At 35.7% G+C, this 18,256-nt stretch overlaps 2 protein-coding genes across 2 annotated transcripts; both read right to left on the bottom strand.

Annotated features, from left to right (window-relative positions):
- Positions 1-11,134: 11,134 nt before the first annotated feature.
- LOC105965908 (putative flavin-containing monooxygenase 1) lies at positions 11,135-14,076 on the bottom strand. Its single transcript, XM_088815996.1, has 6 exons — positions 13,564-14,076; positions 13,362-13,457; positions 13,010-13,154; positions 12,504-12,670; positions 12,038-12,393; positions 11,135-11,507 (listed from the first exon to the last, which is right to left on the bottom strand). Exons 1-6 carry the CDS (start codon positions 14,074-14,076, stop codon positions 11,162-11,164), a joined length of 1,623 nt encoding a protein of 540 aa, XP_088672122.1. The 3' UTR covers positions 11,135-11,161.
- A 2,059-nt stretch (positions 14,077-16,135) lies between these two features.
- Positions 16,136-18,006, bottom strand: LOC105955844 (polygalacturonase). The gene is made up of 3 exons (XM_088815995.1): positions 17,949-18,006; positions 16,534-16,868; positions 16,136-16,396 (listed from the first exon to the last, which is right to left on the bottom strand). Exons 1-3 carry the CDS (start codon positions 18,004-18,006, stop codon positions 16,136-16,138), a joined length of 654 nt encoding a protein of 217 aa, XP_088672121.1.
- Positions 18,007-18,256: the final 250 nt, after the last annotated feature.

Raw genomic sequence — 18,256 nt, 5'->3', positions numbered from 1 at the left:
TATGCAAGTTTAATTCTTCGATTATTTCTTCTATCTTGATCTTATTTAGTGCATGAGCGTAGCTAACTTATGTTGCTATTTGTTATTGTTAGAATTGATTGACAGATCGTTTTAATAATTAGAACAGGGATAGAAGAGCCTTCGAGTAGTTTTTCACCGAATGCGTGTGTTAATTGCATGTATTATCGTAGACATACATATAATACCTTAGGTAGCCGTTTGCGAGACTTGTTATTTAATGCTTTATTTATATTAGGTTTGCATAGACATATAGTGAATCTTTTATGAATAATAGGTTTATAGCGCAGCGACAGCTGGTTATGAATAATTTCGTGTCTTGGGTTAATAATCGAGAATCATAACTTGCATAATAGGAGATTAATTGGGTGAAGAATTATCGCATAGGGGGAAGATAAAATCCTAGATCCGTTTATTATTGATATTTTCTCGTGAATAATTGCTTTCTTAATTATTTTAATTTTATTAGTTAATTAATTTGACAACCTTGCGTAGGCTGGATAAAAATCACAATTGTTAGGATTTGGTACTTAGGATTAAATAATTTACGTATTCCCTGTGGGATCGACATCCGACTCTCACGAGTCTACTTTACTACTTGTTTGCGATACGTACACTTGCGTGTTGGTATTTAGCACCCAACAAGTTTTTGGCGCCGTTGCCGGGGAATACGGCTAAATTATTTATTTATCCTAATATTAAATTTGAACAATTTTTCTTACTTCAGCCAATTTTTTTTCAATTTTATTTAATTATTTTTTTTTATTTTTTTTTAGGTACTTTTTATGCGAAGAGGACACGACACGAGCTTGCTACCTCTTGATCCCGAAATTGAGCGAACGTTTAGGCAAGCCAGGAGAAATCAACGGTTAGCCCAAAACACTCCGGCAACGATGGAAGACGAGAATAATCGTGGGGGAGGTGTCCAAGGGCGCCTACCGAATGCGGCAGGGGATGTCGTTATCGAGCAAGAGCAACGCCAGCTAATTAATCCACCGCCTCGTCAACGAGCATTGCATGAGTACACCGTCCCGACACTCAATGGGTTCCAATCAAGCATCCAGCAGCCCCCCATTGAAGCCAACAATTTCGAGATTCGAGCGGGACTCCTCACGATGCTCCAAAACAATGGTCTTTTCAGCGGATTGGCTCACGAAGATCCACATCTTCACCTGGTCAACTTTCTCGAAACGTGTGACTCGCACAAGATGAACGGAGTAACACCCGAAGCACTGCAACTCCGCCTGTTCAAGCACTCCCTACAAGGAGCAGCCCGAGAATGGTTGCAAACTCGTGCACCGCACTCCATCTCGTCGTGGGCCCAGCTAGCTCAACTTTTTATGAACACATACAACTCCCCAGCAAAAACTGAGAGAATCCGGCGAGAAATTCAAAACTTCATTCAAGAAGCTGGTGAAGCATTATTCGAGACGTGGGAGCGGTTCAAACAGTTAGTAAGGAGGTGCCCGAATCACGGACTACAAGAGTGGCGCCAATTGCAAATATTTTACGATGGACTGCAAGACAACTCGAGGACAGTGCTCGACTCTGCAGCTGGAGGTATGTTCATGAGCTTGACCTATGACGAAGCATACGAGCTCTTGGAACGAATCGCCAGAAATAAATACATGCGAGCATCGGACCGGTCGAATAGCGGAGCAGTCAAGACGGGAGGAATTTTGGAGTTAGACGGAGTCACTGCAATCACGGCCCAATTGGAGAAGCTATCGAAGCAAGTAGCTGCTTTGCAGACTCAGCAAGTCCATGCAGTCCAAGTTCCCGACCAGCGCGTAGAAGAAACGGAGTCTCTGAATTATGTGCATGACACCAACCGACAACAGAGGAACCCGTACTCCAACACGTACAACCCGGGATGGAAGGATCACCCTAACTTTGGGTGGGGAGGAAATCAGCTAGGACCAAGGCAAGCACCACCTCAAGGTCAACCGCCTAATTATTCACGACCAGCGCCCAGATTCCAAAATCCGCCTCAAGCCCAACCTCAAGGTGGAGATCTCGCAAACATCTTGGCGCAGTTTATGACAACCACCCAAGCCTCCATCCGCAATTTAGAAACACAGATGGGTCAACTTGCAACCCAACTAACAGCGAGGCCATCGGGAGCACTGCCATCAAACACGGAAGATCCTCGGAAGAACAACGTCGAGCAGTGCAACGCCGTGAGTTTAAGGAACGGGAGACAATTGGAGGAGGCCCCACGAAAGGAGAAGCAAAACACGGTAATCGAGGAGCCGAATGAGATTGAGGAAAAAGAAGCAACTCGCAAGGAACCGCCATCTCCCACAGTGATCTCACGAGTCCCTCAAGTCCCATATCCTCAAAAGCTTCAAAAGAAGAAGCTCGATGCCGAGCACCAAGGATTCTTGAACAAGCTGAAGGAAATCCACATCAATATTCCTTTTATCGAAGCCATCCAAAAGATGCCAAAGTGGGTGAAATTCCTCAAGGAGCTCGTAACAAAGAGGAATAAATTGCAAGGGAATGAGATCATCCAACTCACGGAGCAATGCAGTGAAATTCTTGTACGACCCCTTCCACAAAAACTCGGCGATCCAGGTAAGTTCACTATCCCTTGCACTATCGGAGGTAGAAATTTTAGGTCGCTCATTGATTTAGGTGCTAGCATTAATCTCATGCCTTATTCCATTTACAAAAATCTTGGGTTAGGTGAGATTGAACCAACGGCTATAACCCTTCAATTAGCCGATAGGTCTTTAGTTTACCCAAAAGGTATTCTAGAGAACGTGCTAGTGAAAGTGAATAAATTTATTTTCCCTGTGGATTTCGTTATACTTGATATAGATGAAGATAGGGAGATACCTCTTATTCTAGGAAGGCCGTTTTTAGCCACGTCGAAAACTCTAATAGATTGTGCTAGTGGTGATCTTTCAATGACAGTGCACGATCAAACGATCAAATTTAACGTTTTTAGCGCTAATAAAAATCCATGTGATGATAATGATTGTTATGCTATTGATCTTGTGGATTTTACAAATCATGACGATTTTGACGTTTTGATCTTAGACCATGGGAAAGGATCTTTGAGTGCAGGAGATGGTGGCGGAAAAGATAGTCGGACGGAGCAAGTTTATTGTGCGAGTTCAATTTCAACTCCGCCGAGGGACAGTCAAAAGAGTTGGGATGATAACAACGATGAACGTGCAAGGTGGATGTGGCCACCTAACGAACCAAACGAGCATTATTGGGGAGAGGGATGCAATCGCCAAGTGACTTCGGTCACATTAGCTTGAACAAAGAAGCAGACAAAGTCCGGCTGAAGACTGTAAACTTAGCGCTTCTCGGGAGGCAACCCGAGCTTTCGTTTTTTTTTTTTTTTATTATTATTTTTTTTTTTTTTTTGTTATTTTAAATTTGTTAGTTTTGCTTTTATTTTATTTTATTAAAAAAAAAAAAAAAAAAAAAAAAAAAGTTTTAGGGGCACTAATAAGAAGTTTTTATTTTTCAGGGCCTTAAATGGAATTATCGAAACTTTTCACACGGCCGTGCGGAAAAAGACCTGGAATCTCGCACGGCCGTGCGAGAATCGGACCCAGCTACTGGACAAAATCAGCATTTCACACGGCCGTGCGGATTTTAGGCCAAAATCTCGCACGGCCGTCCGAGATTAAAAGGGGCTACTGCCCAATTCTGAAGTTTGGCACGGCCGTGCGGATTGTAGGCCAAAATACCGCACGGCCGTCCGATGGGAAAAACATGCGTATTAAATAGGGGTTTTTCCAAACCCCAATTTTCACAACTCCAATCCCCACTTCTCCCCTAATTCGAACCCTAACCCCCCTTTTTCAATATTTTTCGATTTTCTTGAACAATCTCACTGAAAATTCACCAAATCCACACATATTGTTACTTATCTAAGTGAGTTGTTGTTGATTGGCACAGGGAGGATTCAAGAACAAGCAATTGTCTCCAAAAATCCATTCCACCAAGAACGCCCACAAGGTGTTCGACGAATTGCCCAAGTCAAGTTTGGGGGGAATTTTGCACACCAACCACTTCCAAATCTCCTCCACAAGCATTCTCAAAGTATGGGGAAACGAGGACGTGACGGGGAGGGCCCTTCTCAAGGCGCAAGCACCTCAAAAGGCAAGGGGAAGGGCAAGAAGACCGACCAAATTCCGACCCCCGACGATGACGCTTTTTGTGTCGAAGGCGCTAGTGCTCGTTTCGAGAAGCAAAAGGGGAAGAAACTAGTAACGGAGCGTGCCTACGAGATCACTCTTCCACAATTTGCCCCGCTACATCAAGAATTCTTACGACGAGGGTGGCAAGCACTATTGGAACCGGAGGGTTCGATCAACCTATCATTGGTCCGCGAGTTCTACGCCAACAACCATATCCACCTCACAGAGGAGCGGAACGTGAGCACGGTTCGAGGCAAGAGGGTCGAGTGGAATGCCTCCAAAATCAATTCTTTCTATCACCTCCGACACATGACACCGTTCAATTGGGGGCAAATGCAACTTGCGGTCACACGAGATCAAATCGCCGAGGTGTTGTGCGATGGACCCCCCATTTGGTCCGAACTATCAACCGAAGAAAAGTACGAGTTAGAGTGGAAATGCATCAACCAAGTAGGCAAGGCGTGTCTTACGTTCATTTGTGCCAACCTCATTCCCACCCGCTCGTGGACTCGCGTGGACCCCGAACGGTGCGCTTTGGCATACTACATCCTCAAGGGCACCCCGATCAACATTGGCGTAATCATATCCGGCCGATTTTGGACTTCCATGGTCAACAACTCCAAGGGATTTTATTTCCCTTGCCTCATTACCGGCTTATGCAAGAAGGCGAAGGTCCCAACCAAACCGACGGATATTTTCACATCAATTCGGAATCCGATGAATGACCTTGCGGCCCGGCAATACAAGGCACCCATCCAAGATGGCGAGCCACCCGTCGAGAACCAACCAATCGCTCCACCCGAGGGTCCAAGCACAAGTTCGGACCGGCGATTCCAAAGAAGAATGGAGCGAGAGTTGGTGATCACGAGAAATCGGCTTGCCACGGTGGAGCACAAGGTGAGCACGATCGAATCCCTCCAACGGTGGTCGGGGAAGATGCTCCAAGCCATTGTGCGACATTTGGCGTGCGGCAATCCCGAGTGCGCCGAGCCGGCTCCGTTGCCCGCACCGATTCTTGAGCCGGTACCCGAGCTTACGGATGATGAAGGAGATGGTGATGCTCATGCGCAAGGTGGAGTTGGCGAGCAACCAAGCGATGGTCCCGACGCTTAAAAACAGGTGTTTTCTATCCTTAAACTCCGGGCGAATCACATTGAGGGCAATGTGAATTTTAAGTTTGGGGGTGGTTGATTACTTGTTTTCATTTGTGTGCGCTTTATTTGTGTTTTATTTTTTTTATTTTGCATGCGTTAGTTGTTTTAGTTGCCGTTTTATTATTTTCGTTTTTTTTTATTAAAAAAAAAAAAAAAAAAAAAAAAAAAAAAAAAAAAAAAAAAAAATTGTTCGATGCATCGCTGAATTACGATGATGGGAGATGGTCAATGTTTGATGATGAAATTGCTTGTTTTATGTTGATAAGGAGTAGATATTTGTTTAGCTTTCGATTCAACGGAACGTAGAAGTAAATTATTGCTAGGAATCACACCTTGTGCATTGCTTTGGTTGAATGTTTTGCATGTTAAATTTGGAATTTATTTGTGCTCAATCATGCTTTGTTAGGTTTTAAATCTCACCTTAGGACATTTATGATACGAAGTGTTGATAATAAGTGATTTGGGATATGATTTGGGCCTTCTTTGAACCGTTTGAGCCTTTCAAGCCTACCCTTTTTGTCAAATTATCCTTAGAACCTTGATTTGAGCCTCGGAGAAAAGGTGTTCTTTCTTTTAGCCAATATGTAGAAGGTAGAAAAGTGGAGATTTTTGAATAATTATCCCTTGGTGGTCGGTCGAAAAATTCTTATAAGATCTTTCTTCTTCTTCGAAAAAAAAAAAAAAAAAAAAAAAAAAAAAAAAAAGAAAGAAAAGAGAAAAAGAAAAAGGATAGATATATATGTGCATCTTCATATATATATATATATATATATATCTAAATCCTTCGATATGCAAAAAAAAAAAAAAAAAAAAAAAATAAATAAATAAATAAATAAAGAAGAAGAATAGATTAGAAGGGAGAAATAAGGACTAGTTGTTGAGTTGTGTTGAAAACTCGATCCATTGTCTCAAGGCAAAAGTGTTGACGTGTGAATTTTGGAGAATCGAGTTTATTTAAGTCCCTAGAGGTGAATTCATTGTTTCAAACGCCTATCTTTCAAATTTTGGCGTAATCACCTCAATTCAAAAAAATTAGCCACACATTCCCATATTACCTACCTCGGACCAAAGAGCCTAACAATTGAAAGCCACAAAGCCCCAATGATCCCAATAGCTTATTGTTCAATATTAGTTGAGTAAAATAATTTGGTGAGTATTTGGAGTCAAATATATGCATGTAAGTATAAATTCTTTCTATCTTTAACTTGCAAATATTGGATACTTGAAGCAATTGTATGATTTGTGGTTTTTGGTAATAATGAGTGACTAAGTGCCGTTGAATGTTAAGCTTGCGAATACCTATGAATTGTCATCATAATTGCAAGTTCTGAAAACGCGAAGTTGACCCATCGATCTATGTAATGAGATGTATTGTCATGGTTTGTGTTCTTAATTTGATTTTACTTGAGGACAAGCAAAAGTTCAAGTTTGGGGGTGTGTTAAGTGTATATTTATACACTTAATTGTACCTTTTAATTGGAGCTTTTGGTGTGTTTTAATGATAATTGGTGCTTAAAATGGCTATTATTTGTATTTTAGGTGCAAATTGGAGAATTGACAACTTTTGGGGTGAAAACTGCAAATTCAGAGAAAAAGTGGGCCAAAAGTGAAAAAAATCAGATTTCTGCAGAATTAAAGCCCGCGCGGCCGTGCGGATTTTAAAGCGTAATCTCACGCGGCCGTCCGGATGGTCGAATTGGCGCAGTGAAGGAAGTTTAATTACACAAGGAAACCCGCCCTATTATAGTTTTGCACCCTATTTAAAGGCCACAAGCACACAATTAGACCTATCTTTTAATCTTTTACCTTTTATCGTTATTATTAGTTTTTAGTTTTTTTATCTTTTCTACACGCAATCAAGGAGCAAGAGAAAGAAGACGAAGACTTGACGATTCTTCATCCTAGTTTTCCTTTTTCCTTTTCTTTTCTAAATTTATGAATTCTCGTATTTTTCTTATGCTTTTCGTTACGAACATGAGTAGCTAAGTTTTTATTCTAGGATTTTATTGGAACCCTATGTGGTGATTCGAACCTATTTTTCTACTTTATGCAAGTTTAATTCTTCGATTATTTCTTCTATCTTGATCTTATTTAGTGCATGAGCGTAGCTAACTTATGTTGCTATTTGTTATTGTTAGAATTGATTGACAGATCGTTTTAATAATTAGAACAGGGATAGAAGAGCCTTCGAGTAGTTTTTCACCGAATGCGTGTGTTAATTGCATGTATTATCGTAGACATACATATAATACCTTAGGTAGCCGTTTGCGAGACTTGTTATTTAATGCTTTATTTATATTAGGTTTGCATAGACATATGGTGAATCTTTTATGAATAATAGGTTTATAGCGCAGCGACAGCTGGTTATGAATAATTTCGTGTCTTGGGTTAATAATCGAGAATCATAACTTGCATAATAGGAGATTAATTGGGTGAAGAATTATCGCATAGGGGGAAGATAAAATCCTAGATCCGTTTATTATTGATATTTTCTCGTGAATAATTGCTTTCTTAATTATTTTAATTTTATTAGTTAATTAATTTGACAACCTTGCGTAGGCTGGATAAAAATCACAATTGTTAGGATTTGGTACTTAGGATTAAATAATTTACGTATTCCCTGTGGGATCGACATCCGACTCTCACGAGTCTACTTTACTACTTGTTTGCGATACGTACACTTGCGTGTTGGTATTTAGCACCCAACACCTACCGAGCCCTACCGATTCTCTACCGAAATATTTCTACCGAATTATTACCGTACCCTACCGAAATGTTTTGGTAGGGCAACGGAACTCAATATTATTACAATGGTATTGCCCTACCGTACCGAAATATTATTAATAAATAAAATTTTATTTTAATAATTAATTTATTATATACAAAAAGTTAATATAGTATCCTAACTAACTACTATGAGTTAAAATTAATTATACTCTTTATGTATGTCAAAAATATTTTAAATTGCTTTCATTAATAATGATATAATTGATGTTAAAAGTTTTTATTTTATAATTGTATTTACGAAATATTTCATATTAGGTAAATTAAGAACATATATTTAGAATACTTATATCATAAATACTTGAACATTTTAAACATGTATATACCTTGAATGGTTTTGGAAAAAAAATGATATTGGATTTAGATTTAAATAGTTGATAATATAGATTGGTAATTATCATTACCATACCCTACCGTACCGAAAATTTGGTATGCCGAAATCGGTATACCAAAGTTTTTGGTAGGGCAATGGTAATGGATTTCATAATACCGAAATTTCGGTAATGGTAATGATTTGAGGGATTTGGTACGGCTGCCCTACCAAAACCACCCCTATCTTTATCGAATAAGATTTAACGTGGATTAAACGTATCTATTTCTTCACCAAAAACATATACATTATTTTCTTATATTATACTTAAAGAAAGCTCAATTTATCTCAATTTTTACTTACCTAGTTTAATTATAGAACTGAATATATGGACTTATTAGGTTATCCATGTAACCTTTTAATTGAGTTTGATAATACTTAATTTTCCCACTAACTGAACGACGTCGTTTGTTTGATGGGCCTAATAATCAAATTTTGCGGGAAAATTAAAATTCCCAAATTGAGTTTAGCCCTTCAGATATACCGGGTCGTAATTCCGGGTCGGGTATCAAAATCCGCCAAAACCTTGGAAAATTGAAGGGGGGTTTTAGCCAACCTTTGTTTCAATTGAGTTCTTCTTCCCCACCAAGTTTCCTTCACCATTTCTCTTTCTTCTCGCTCACATAACATAAAACCCTAGAAATCAGACTAGAAAAAACGGTAAATTCTCTTCAAAATTGGAGTTCCTATCAGAGAGCCAACGATCGCCCGGTGCTTATTTCGAGGAATTTCTTCATTTTTCGGTGTTTGAGCATCATCAAGAGGTCAAAATCACTCTTATTTTAATTTTCTTACAGTTTGTTTTAAGGTTTAGGTTTTTATTTCCCCCCCCTCTTTGTTGATTCTGCATGTTAGAGTAATGTAGTGGAGATATCGTAAAGTTCTAATAAAAATGGAAGTTAAATTGTGCATGCTCGATTCATCGAAATGTGTGCTAATTTTTTGTAATTGCTGCGATTATATTTGGGTTGTATATAATTTTTAGGTGATGATCTACCGCTCTCGATCTAATTGCATTGTATCCCAAGTCCGTTGGTTTATAGATGTGTCGTCTCACACAATTAGAGTTCTACCACTGGTAAATTGGATGTCGAATTTATCATTTTCCAAGCGTCCATACAAGTAAAACGCGTCAAGTTTATTTGTCGCATCATAAAATAAAAAATCATGCAAAATAGGACTAAAAATACTACATTTGCATGTAAAACTGAAACATGACAAGTTAGAGGACTAAATTCCTAAATAGGCCAACATTGAGGACCAAAGCTACAATTTTCCCAATCGATAATATTCATAGTTTTTTGCAGTTTGACGTCTGGAATTTATATTTTGTTGTTCTCACTCTCACTCAAAACCATAACTTCGATTTTCAGGATTACTCACCAAATGGCGATGAGAAACATCTTCCAGAACACAAGCCCGTGTCGTTTCTTTTTGGGGGTTTTGTATACTATATTTTTCACATTGGCTTCTTTCTCGTTTCACTCTGCTCAAATCTGCACCGAAATGCACTCTATCCTTTACCATTGCCGTTGCTTTCCTTGTTTATTGGCTTTTGATCCCGTTCGTATATCTTTTCTATTGTGCTGTGAAAGAGATAGCGAGCCTGGATAAAATATAATCGGGTGGATTGTTAGTCGATATAGCACTCACGTTTCTGCGGACTGCGTTTTTCCCACTCGCTTGCGTCTGCATGGTTTCGTTTTTCAAAAATGCGTTATTATACGCATGCATGTGGGCGTTAGTGAGTCTATTCTGCTTATTTGTGTGCTTTATGGATCCAGAGGAATACGGATTAACCGATTATTTTTAACGGGTTGTTTTTGGGTGTTTTTGTGAGCACGAAGGGCAAAATTGGAAAGTGCCTGGTTTTGATTTTGATTATGGCTTCGAACCCCGTCGCTCGGAAATTGAGGGAACTCAGAGAAAGACACTGAGTAAGTTTTTTTTTTTTTTTGATTATGGTTGAAAATGTTTATTTTTCTAGAATTGTGTATATCCAAATGTCTGCATGTATTGTATTTTGCATGTTGTTCGAGTAGAATCACGGTCGAGTGACTAAATCTGTTTGTACTATGATTTACTCGGAAGATTTTAATTTTCTGCTTTTCACTGAAAAAAAGCCAGTTGGAGATTAAAATCAGTTAACTTTTTCTCGTTAATCTAGGCTGAGGGTGCAACGCTCGTTTTTGACAATTATACGGATCGTTTAATTGTTATAATGCTTGCAGGTGGTGCAACACTCGTTTTTTCACACGGAGTTTGTTAGGATTAATAACAAAACACTGAACACCGATGATGAGAAATCAGATGACGACGAACTATAAATGCACCTCTTCGGGGTTTTTTTTTTTTCGTTTGTTAGAGATTCCGTATTGAATGTTGTGATGACATGTAGTTATGTAAATACAGACAGTCTAGTTTCTTGGTCTTGGTACTATGTTTGCAAGAATCTTTTTCTTACTAAGCCAGTCGTGTTCGAAAATTCCGACCATATAGAGAATATTTTCAATGATACGGAGATAATAACTCTTGAAACAACCATCTTCGATTCCAATTCAAAAATTTCCCAAAAAAAAAAAGAAATAACAAAACTCGGAGATCTAGAAATCGGATTAACAAACATAATTAAAAAAAAAAAAGAAAAAAAAAAAACCAATGGCATAACTTAATCAAAGATTTGCATAATCTTTGGGTTGATAAGGTGAAAATAATTCCTGAAAAAACCATTTCTTTCGTCTAGGGTTGCACCCGATATCACTGCAGAGCTGATCATTGCCGTATATTTGAAGCTGCGCACCGACACACGCCCTCTTATAGTTTTCGCAACTATAACGACGTGCGTTTTCTTCCCATTTACGAACATTTTCTTCCATTTCGATTATCGGAGGCAACTTAAATTTTCCTGCAAGAAAATGTGATATCCATTTGCTTCTCATTTCGAACGTGAACAAGGTTGCCGGGCCCTCCGAGTACCCGAGTATCGCTAATTGTGGAATCCTCGGATGAATGCACTCCCTGCAACATATTTATTTTATAAAAGAAAAAAAAATAATTTAAAAATTATTATTATTTTACCTTTTATTTTGAAATTAAACTTAAGGTCTAATTAATTTGTGTTTGTAAAACCAAGGTTAGAAAACTATTTAGTTCAAAATTAGATAATTTTAAGGGTAAGATTTACTTTTAGGATTTAAAAACTTCATCATATGAAAAAAAAAAATTATAAGTATAAATAAATAAAAAATTATTAATTATATAGTAAAAAACTTAATTTCCTTTTAGTTTGAGTCACTGATTACCAAAACTCGAAACATATATCTTAATTCAATTAAAAATTAAATTTCAAATTTAATATCTATTTAATAAATATAAATTTAAAGCTTAATTTTAAATTATTTTATTGTGTATGTGCCAATATCAATAGTAGAAGGGGCCAAGGGGGTTATTTATAACAGATAAACAAATCTATTTACCATATTAACAAGGGTAATTCAGTCATTTCATATCAAGTTATATGTGTAAATTAAGGTAACCATAGTTTGTACCTGTAGAAGGGAGCTGAGGAACCAATAATGCATTTCTTGAAATCAATTGAAGTAAAAATATTCGAAATCTTTTCGTCGCTCTTATAACCCGTCGCAAATATAACAATATCCGTCTCCAAACGAGGCGACAGTGTATCGTCTAGAATAAGGCCGTTTTCGTAAAATCCCAAAAATGCCCTCGATTTCTTCAAGATCAAACTCCCTTCTTTCACTCTCTCGTAAAAACCTCGCGGCAAAACCATAAACATGCACGAGTATATTTGTTTGAGGAAACTGTGGTCCGGTACCATATCGTACTTCTTCAACGGATAACTCCATTTTAGGTACCATTCCACGAATTTGGAGAATATCCAACGCTGAAAAAATAAAATCGAGATTCTTGAAATTACTATATTATATATGGTGATTAATTAATTTTTTAATCGAATTTTCGAATTTTAGAAACGAAAAAAAAAAATATTAATACCAAAGGTGAAAGTAGAATTGCTAAAAACCAATGAATTAATCCTTCACCAGGCTTGTGAATCATCATTTCTGAGAATCTATTCAGATTTTTGAAGGTGAATTGAACTAAGTCTTCAGAGCCTGCCCAATTTACTCTCCTGAAAACTAGTGTGCATGGATATTTCACACCTAAAAATATACACAAAAAAATTATTATTAATAATAAATTATTTTATATAATATTTAGGGAAAATTACGGCCAACCCCCTGAGTTATGGTCAATTTACGAAAATCCCCCTCCTGTTTGGGTGATTACAGTCACCCGCCTCAACTATGTATTATCTTACGAATTACATAAATTTTATGTAAAAATATTTAAAAGGATGGGGTGGTTGTAATTACCCAAACAAGAGGGGTATTTTCGTAATTTTGCCATAACTCAGGGGTTTGGCCGTAATTTGCCCTAGTATTTAAGAACATCAATGTAAAAATATATATTAATAATTAAATAAATAAAGAAAAATGTACCATTGTTTTTAGCAATTTGAGCAGCAATATCAAGTGCTGATTTCTGGAAACCAACAACTGTAACTCTCTTGTTTTCAGTGAATTTTGCTGCTTCAATTTTGTCCATTGCACCATAATCCATTGAGTGTATCACTTCTCCTTTAAACACATTATTATTATTATTATTATTATTATTATTATTATTATTATTATTATTATTATTATTATTATTATTATTATTATTATATTTATTATTATTATATTTATTATATTTATTATTATTATTATTATTATTATTATTATTATTATTATTATTATTATTATTATTATTATTATTATTATTATTATTATTATTATTATTATTATTATTATTATTATTATTATTATTATTATTTAATGGAAAACAAGGCATGTTTGGCAAATCACTAAACTTCCCTATGCACAATATCACAAAATCCACTTCATACACCTAAAAAAAACAAATCAGCATATGATCACAAACAAGGTATAATTAATACTAATTATAAATAAATAAATAAATAAATAAATTAAAAAAATAAATTGAATGTAGGTACCTTAGGAGCATCCATAGGATTCAAGATATTTTGAACAAGAATATTCCATTTTCCGTTAGTCGAAAACGCTTCACCGGTGCCACCCCATTTATCCCAATTAGACATATCGTCTTCATCGATAATCGATGAATTACAGTACTCAATTCCAATAACTTTATTATTGAATTTGATTCTCGGAAAAATATCGAAATGAAGAGCGTAAGAAGTGATGTAGTCCACAACTTGGTTATGATCGGGGAACGTTTCGGAAACGGAATCGGGCCATGGGAAATCGGAGAATTGGAAGTAATCTTTGGGACTTTGAAGCTTGGTCGAGTCAATGGTGTTTGTTGACCAAACTCCACCAATCCCGTTTCGGGACTCGAAAAATAGAGGATCGAAACCCTTTTCGATGACGTGTTTGCATGCGAGGATTCCGCTTATGCCGGCTCCGATTATTGCTATTTGCTGCTTCTTCTTCTTCTTCTTCTTCTTCTCCTTGTTTGGCTCATGTGATGATATTGAAGAATCCATTGCATGTATAAACAACTAGGTAAAATTTCTATTATGTGTGTGTATATATAGATGTATAGAAATACATAATGACATGGATATGTGCTTTTATAGCTTGTGATGAATGCTTATTAATTTGGGTAAATTATGAAGAATTCCTGAACTTAGGCTAAATAATGAAAACACCCCCATCTATTCGTAATTACCAAAAACGCGATGAGGTTTGTTTCCGTCTTACACCAACTCCCTTCTAGTGTGACTTTCACGGATTTTTATTTTATGATTCCAGAGAATAAACTTTACACAATTTCAGATATTTTCTTTTATTTCTCACCTATTTTAAAAAATGTATATAATAGACTGTACACATTTTCTGTTAAAAAACTCGATCAACAGTTAATCATAGGGGGATTTTGTTATTACGGATAGATGAGGGTGTTTTTCGTTATTTAGCCTAAGTAATGGGGGTTTTTGTAATTTACCCTATTATTTTCTAGAAGTTGGGAGTGTGTTCGCAAATACATTGAAAACTCGACTTTACACGACTAATTTTGTAAAGTTGCATGTGTTAATTACAACATCGTCGTTAGACAAAATTAGAAGTTGTTCTAGAAGTGCTTTTGAGAGATTGCTACATATCTAGCTTAAAACAACTTATTTTAAAACGAGCTGATAAATTAAATTACTTTAATTTAAAAAAAAAAAAAACTTTTGCAACCACCACCACCGATAAAATTTATGCAAATGTAGGACAATCTTGTCTGAGAAGTGAGTACAACCTTAGTTCTTACAACTATGATAAATTAAAGTGGCAATTCTGACAATTAATTTTGATTAATTTAAATAAAAAAAGTATTGACTTGGTTGAATTATTGTCCAAATCCATTGAAAATTCATGTTCCGTTGACCTCTTGACTTTTGTTGAATTGAATGTGAAGAAGTTGTCAAAGGAAAACTAGTTGTTGAGAGTTGGGGGTTAATGTCTTAATGAGAGAGTTGTATTGTTAAGTTTCAACTTGGTTCAACTTATTGTCAAATTGTATTATTTTTAATTTTAATTCGCTTATATTTATGGGGCTATATGCCAAACACCCTTCATGAAGATTTTAATTCAAGATAAATCCTTTATTTATAAATGATATTTGACATAAATCCAATGGGCCTAAAAAACCATATATGCCCCCACTAATTATTAATTAGTATAATTATTTAATTTAAAAAACAATTATACCCATAATCTACACACAAATCTTCTCCAAAAATTATTCCCCTAATCACGCTAATTTAGTTTTTTTTCCTTTTCTTTTTTATTTTGTTTAATGATTTTCTTTATTTCTATTTAAAAAAAATTGTAATTATTTTTTTTTTTTTTTTTTTTATTTTCGGTTTTTTATTTTAAATTATTTTTTTCTTATTTATATTTTTCATGTTTTTTATTTTAATTTTAAAAAAATGGTTTTATTTTTATTTTCGTTTTTTTTCATTGTTTTTCTTTTTTCTTAATTTCGATTTTTTTTTAAAATGGTTTTGTTTTTTTTCTTTTCTTTCCAGTTTTTTTAAATAAAAACCACTCTATATAAACATGAAAACCACTATGTATAAACAGCTATATAAATATGAAAACCACTCTGTATAAAAATAGCTATATAAACATGAAAACCACTATATATACCCAAAAATATAAATATAAAATCACTTTGTATAAACAACTATATAAACATGAAACTCTGTATAAAAACAACTATATAAACATGAAAACCACTATGTATACACAACTATAAAATCACTATGTACAAACAACTATATAAACATGAAAACCACTCTGTATAAACAACTATATAAACATGAAAACCACTTTGTATAACCAACTATATAAATATAAAAACCACTATGTACAAACAATTGTATAAACATGAAAACCACTCTTTATAGTTTCAAAAATCACTATGAAATTATCGAAAACCACTATGACATTACTGTAAAATTCACTATCACATTAAAGTAATGCACATTAATATTGATGTAATTCACTACAAACTTATCGAAATCTACGTAATTCACAACGAATTAAAGTAATCGACTAAAAACACAACAAAAAGTTAACAGAAAAATTCGGAGAATATAGCAATAAATGGATTAGCCGGACAACACCAGCAGCCGACCCGGCAGCATTGGCACAAGAAGCAGTAGCCAGTTTGTCTCTGTAACTTAAATTAACTCCATTCAAAGTAATTCCACTGCACGAGTTCTTTTTACTGCAGTCAAATTTCACTGCAACTTGTGCAGCTGATGTTCCATGTATATCTTCATATGCCACGTCACTTATCTTCACCCCCAACCCCTGTAATAACAAAAACAATAATCCAACAACAACTACTGTTAATTAATATTAATACTCAAAAAAATTTAGTTTCTTTTAACTTTTTTATATACCTTTTTTTTAGTATATTAATTTGTTTCTTTTTTTTCTTTATATACCTGAGTAGGACAATTTTGGTGGTCGGGCCCCACGGAGATGCAGCCGTCTCCGGTGCCGATGTGCGTGTTCATCACGGTAACTTCTGACGACTGCTGTATGTGGATGCCGTCGGTGTTAGGGCTGTTCGCCGGAGCTGAGATTTTCATATTAACCATCTTCACTTTCTTGCATCCGTCGACAAGAATATGAAACTTCTGGCTGTTCAACGAGGCTAATCCATTTATCGCTATATTCTCAAATTGTAGAGCGCCAACGACTACAGTAAAACAAGGCATAAGAGGGGCTGTGATGACCCTGATGAGGAATTGAATCTCCGTTGCGGGGCTATGATGACCTAGATTTCGTTGAATCTGTAATTACGGGGCTCAATTGTGGAATTATGTGAGGATGTGTTGTTACGATATAATAGGAAAAGATATTACAAATCTTTTTTATTTTTTTTTATTTCCAATCATAAAACATACGTTACTTTTAAGTTTTAAGTTAGGGGTATAATAGTGATAATTTATTATTTTTTATTATTTAATGTTGAAATGGATTTATCTCAAAAATTCCAAAAAAAATTGGATCTATTGTAATTAGACTTGTGTAATGGGGGGCTTTTGACAAATAATCCCTATATTTATCTATTAAAATTACAGATATGATATTTTCACCCTTAAAATATCTTATTTCACCACCAAATAAAAGGGTTTTTTGCAAAAACCACCCTTGTGTAATCTCGAATTGCTGAAAAACACCTGTGTTAACAAAATTAGCAAATACCCCCCTATGAAAATTAGTCAAAGGCAATAAGGCCCCTGCTAGCCGAACGTGTGTAGCACGCGCGAAATGTGCGAATGGGTGTCTATTTTTTGATGTGAAAAGACTCAAATACCCTTTAAATTAGAAATTTAAAAAATTATAAATTCACCCCATAATTTTAATCAGGCCCAAAATGAATTTCTCAAAATTTTCAATTCAATCCCTAATATTTCTAAAAAGCCATCTTCCCCAATAAACCCAAAACCACACCCCAAAACTAGAATTTTCTTCTCCAACACACACCTACAGCCATCAATAGTTTCCCCCACCATCAAATAATCCATTACGAATCAACAAACAAAAGGGAAGCTGAAATTCAATTCAAGCAAAAAAATAAATGCATTTACAGACCGTATTTTTGTGTGTGTGTGTGTGTAAGACCCACCATTAGAGCACGTGGAGGGGAGCTTGAACAGACACAATAAACTTCTTTAGCCTCCTAACTCTAAACAATGGCCTCTTCCCTCGTTATCTTCTCCACCGTCAGATCCATCAGCTCTTTTCTTTTCTTTTTTTTTTTTTTTTCCTTTTTTTCTCTTTTTCTATTTTTCCGACAATACAAATAGGCCAAATGAAATTTAACAACCAGAAAATTTGTGTCAAAACTAACAAGAGTTATCTTCCCTTTGTTCTTTGTTCTTGAGGTGGTCTGACATCGTCAACTCCATTGCCGCTCTCAAAGTGAAAAAATTTCGAACTTTCCTTTTTTTCTTCCCCCGATTTTTTGTTTTCTAGTGTGGGGTATTTGGTTTGTTCTAACTAGGGGTGGTTTCGTTATTTCATGTAAGTCAACACCCAATTTAAATGTAAGGGGCAGTGTACTTTGTAAAACAAAATATAGGGAGGTTTTTGCTAATTTTTTTAACATACGGGTCTTTTTGCCCATTTGAAATTACACAGGGGGTTATATGCAATTAG

The sequence above is a fragment of the Erythranthe guttata genome, chromosome 3, assembly GCF_056151865.1.
Source record: "Erythranthe guttata isolate IM_541 chromosome 3, IM_541, whole genome shotgun sequence".
NCBI classification, from domain to species: domain Eukaryota; kingdom Viridiplantae; phylum Streptophyta; class Magnoliopsida; order Lamiales; family Phrymaceae; genus Erythranthe; species Erythranthe guttata.
This window is presented reverse-complemented; position numbering and strand designations above follow the sequence as displayed.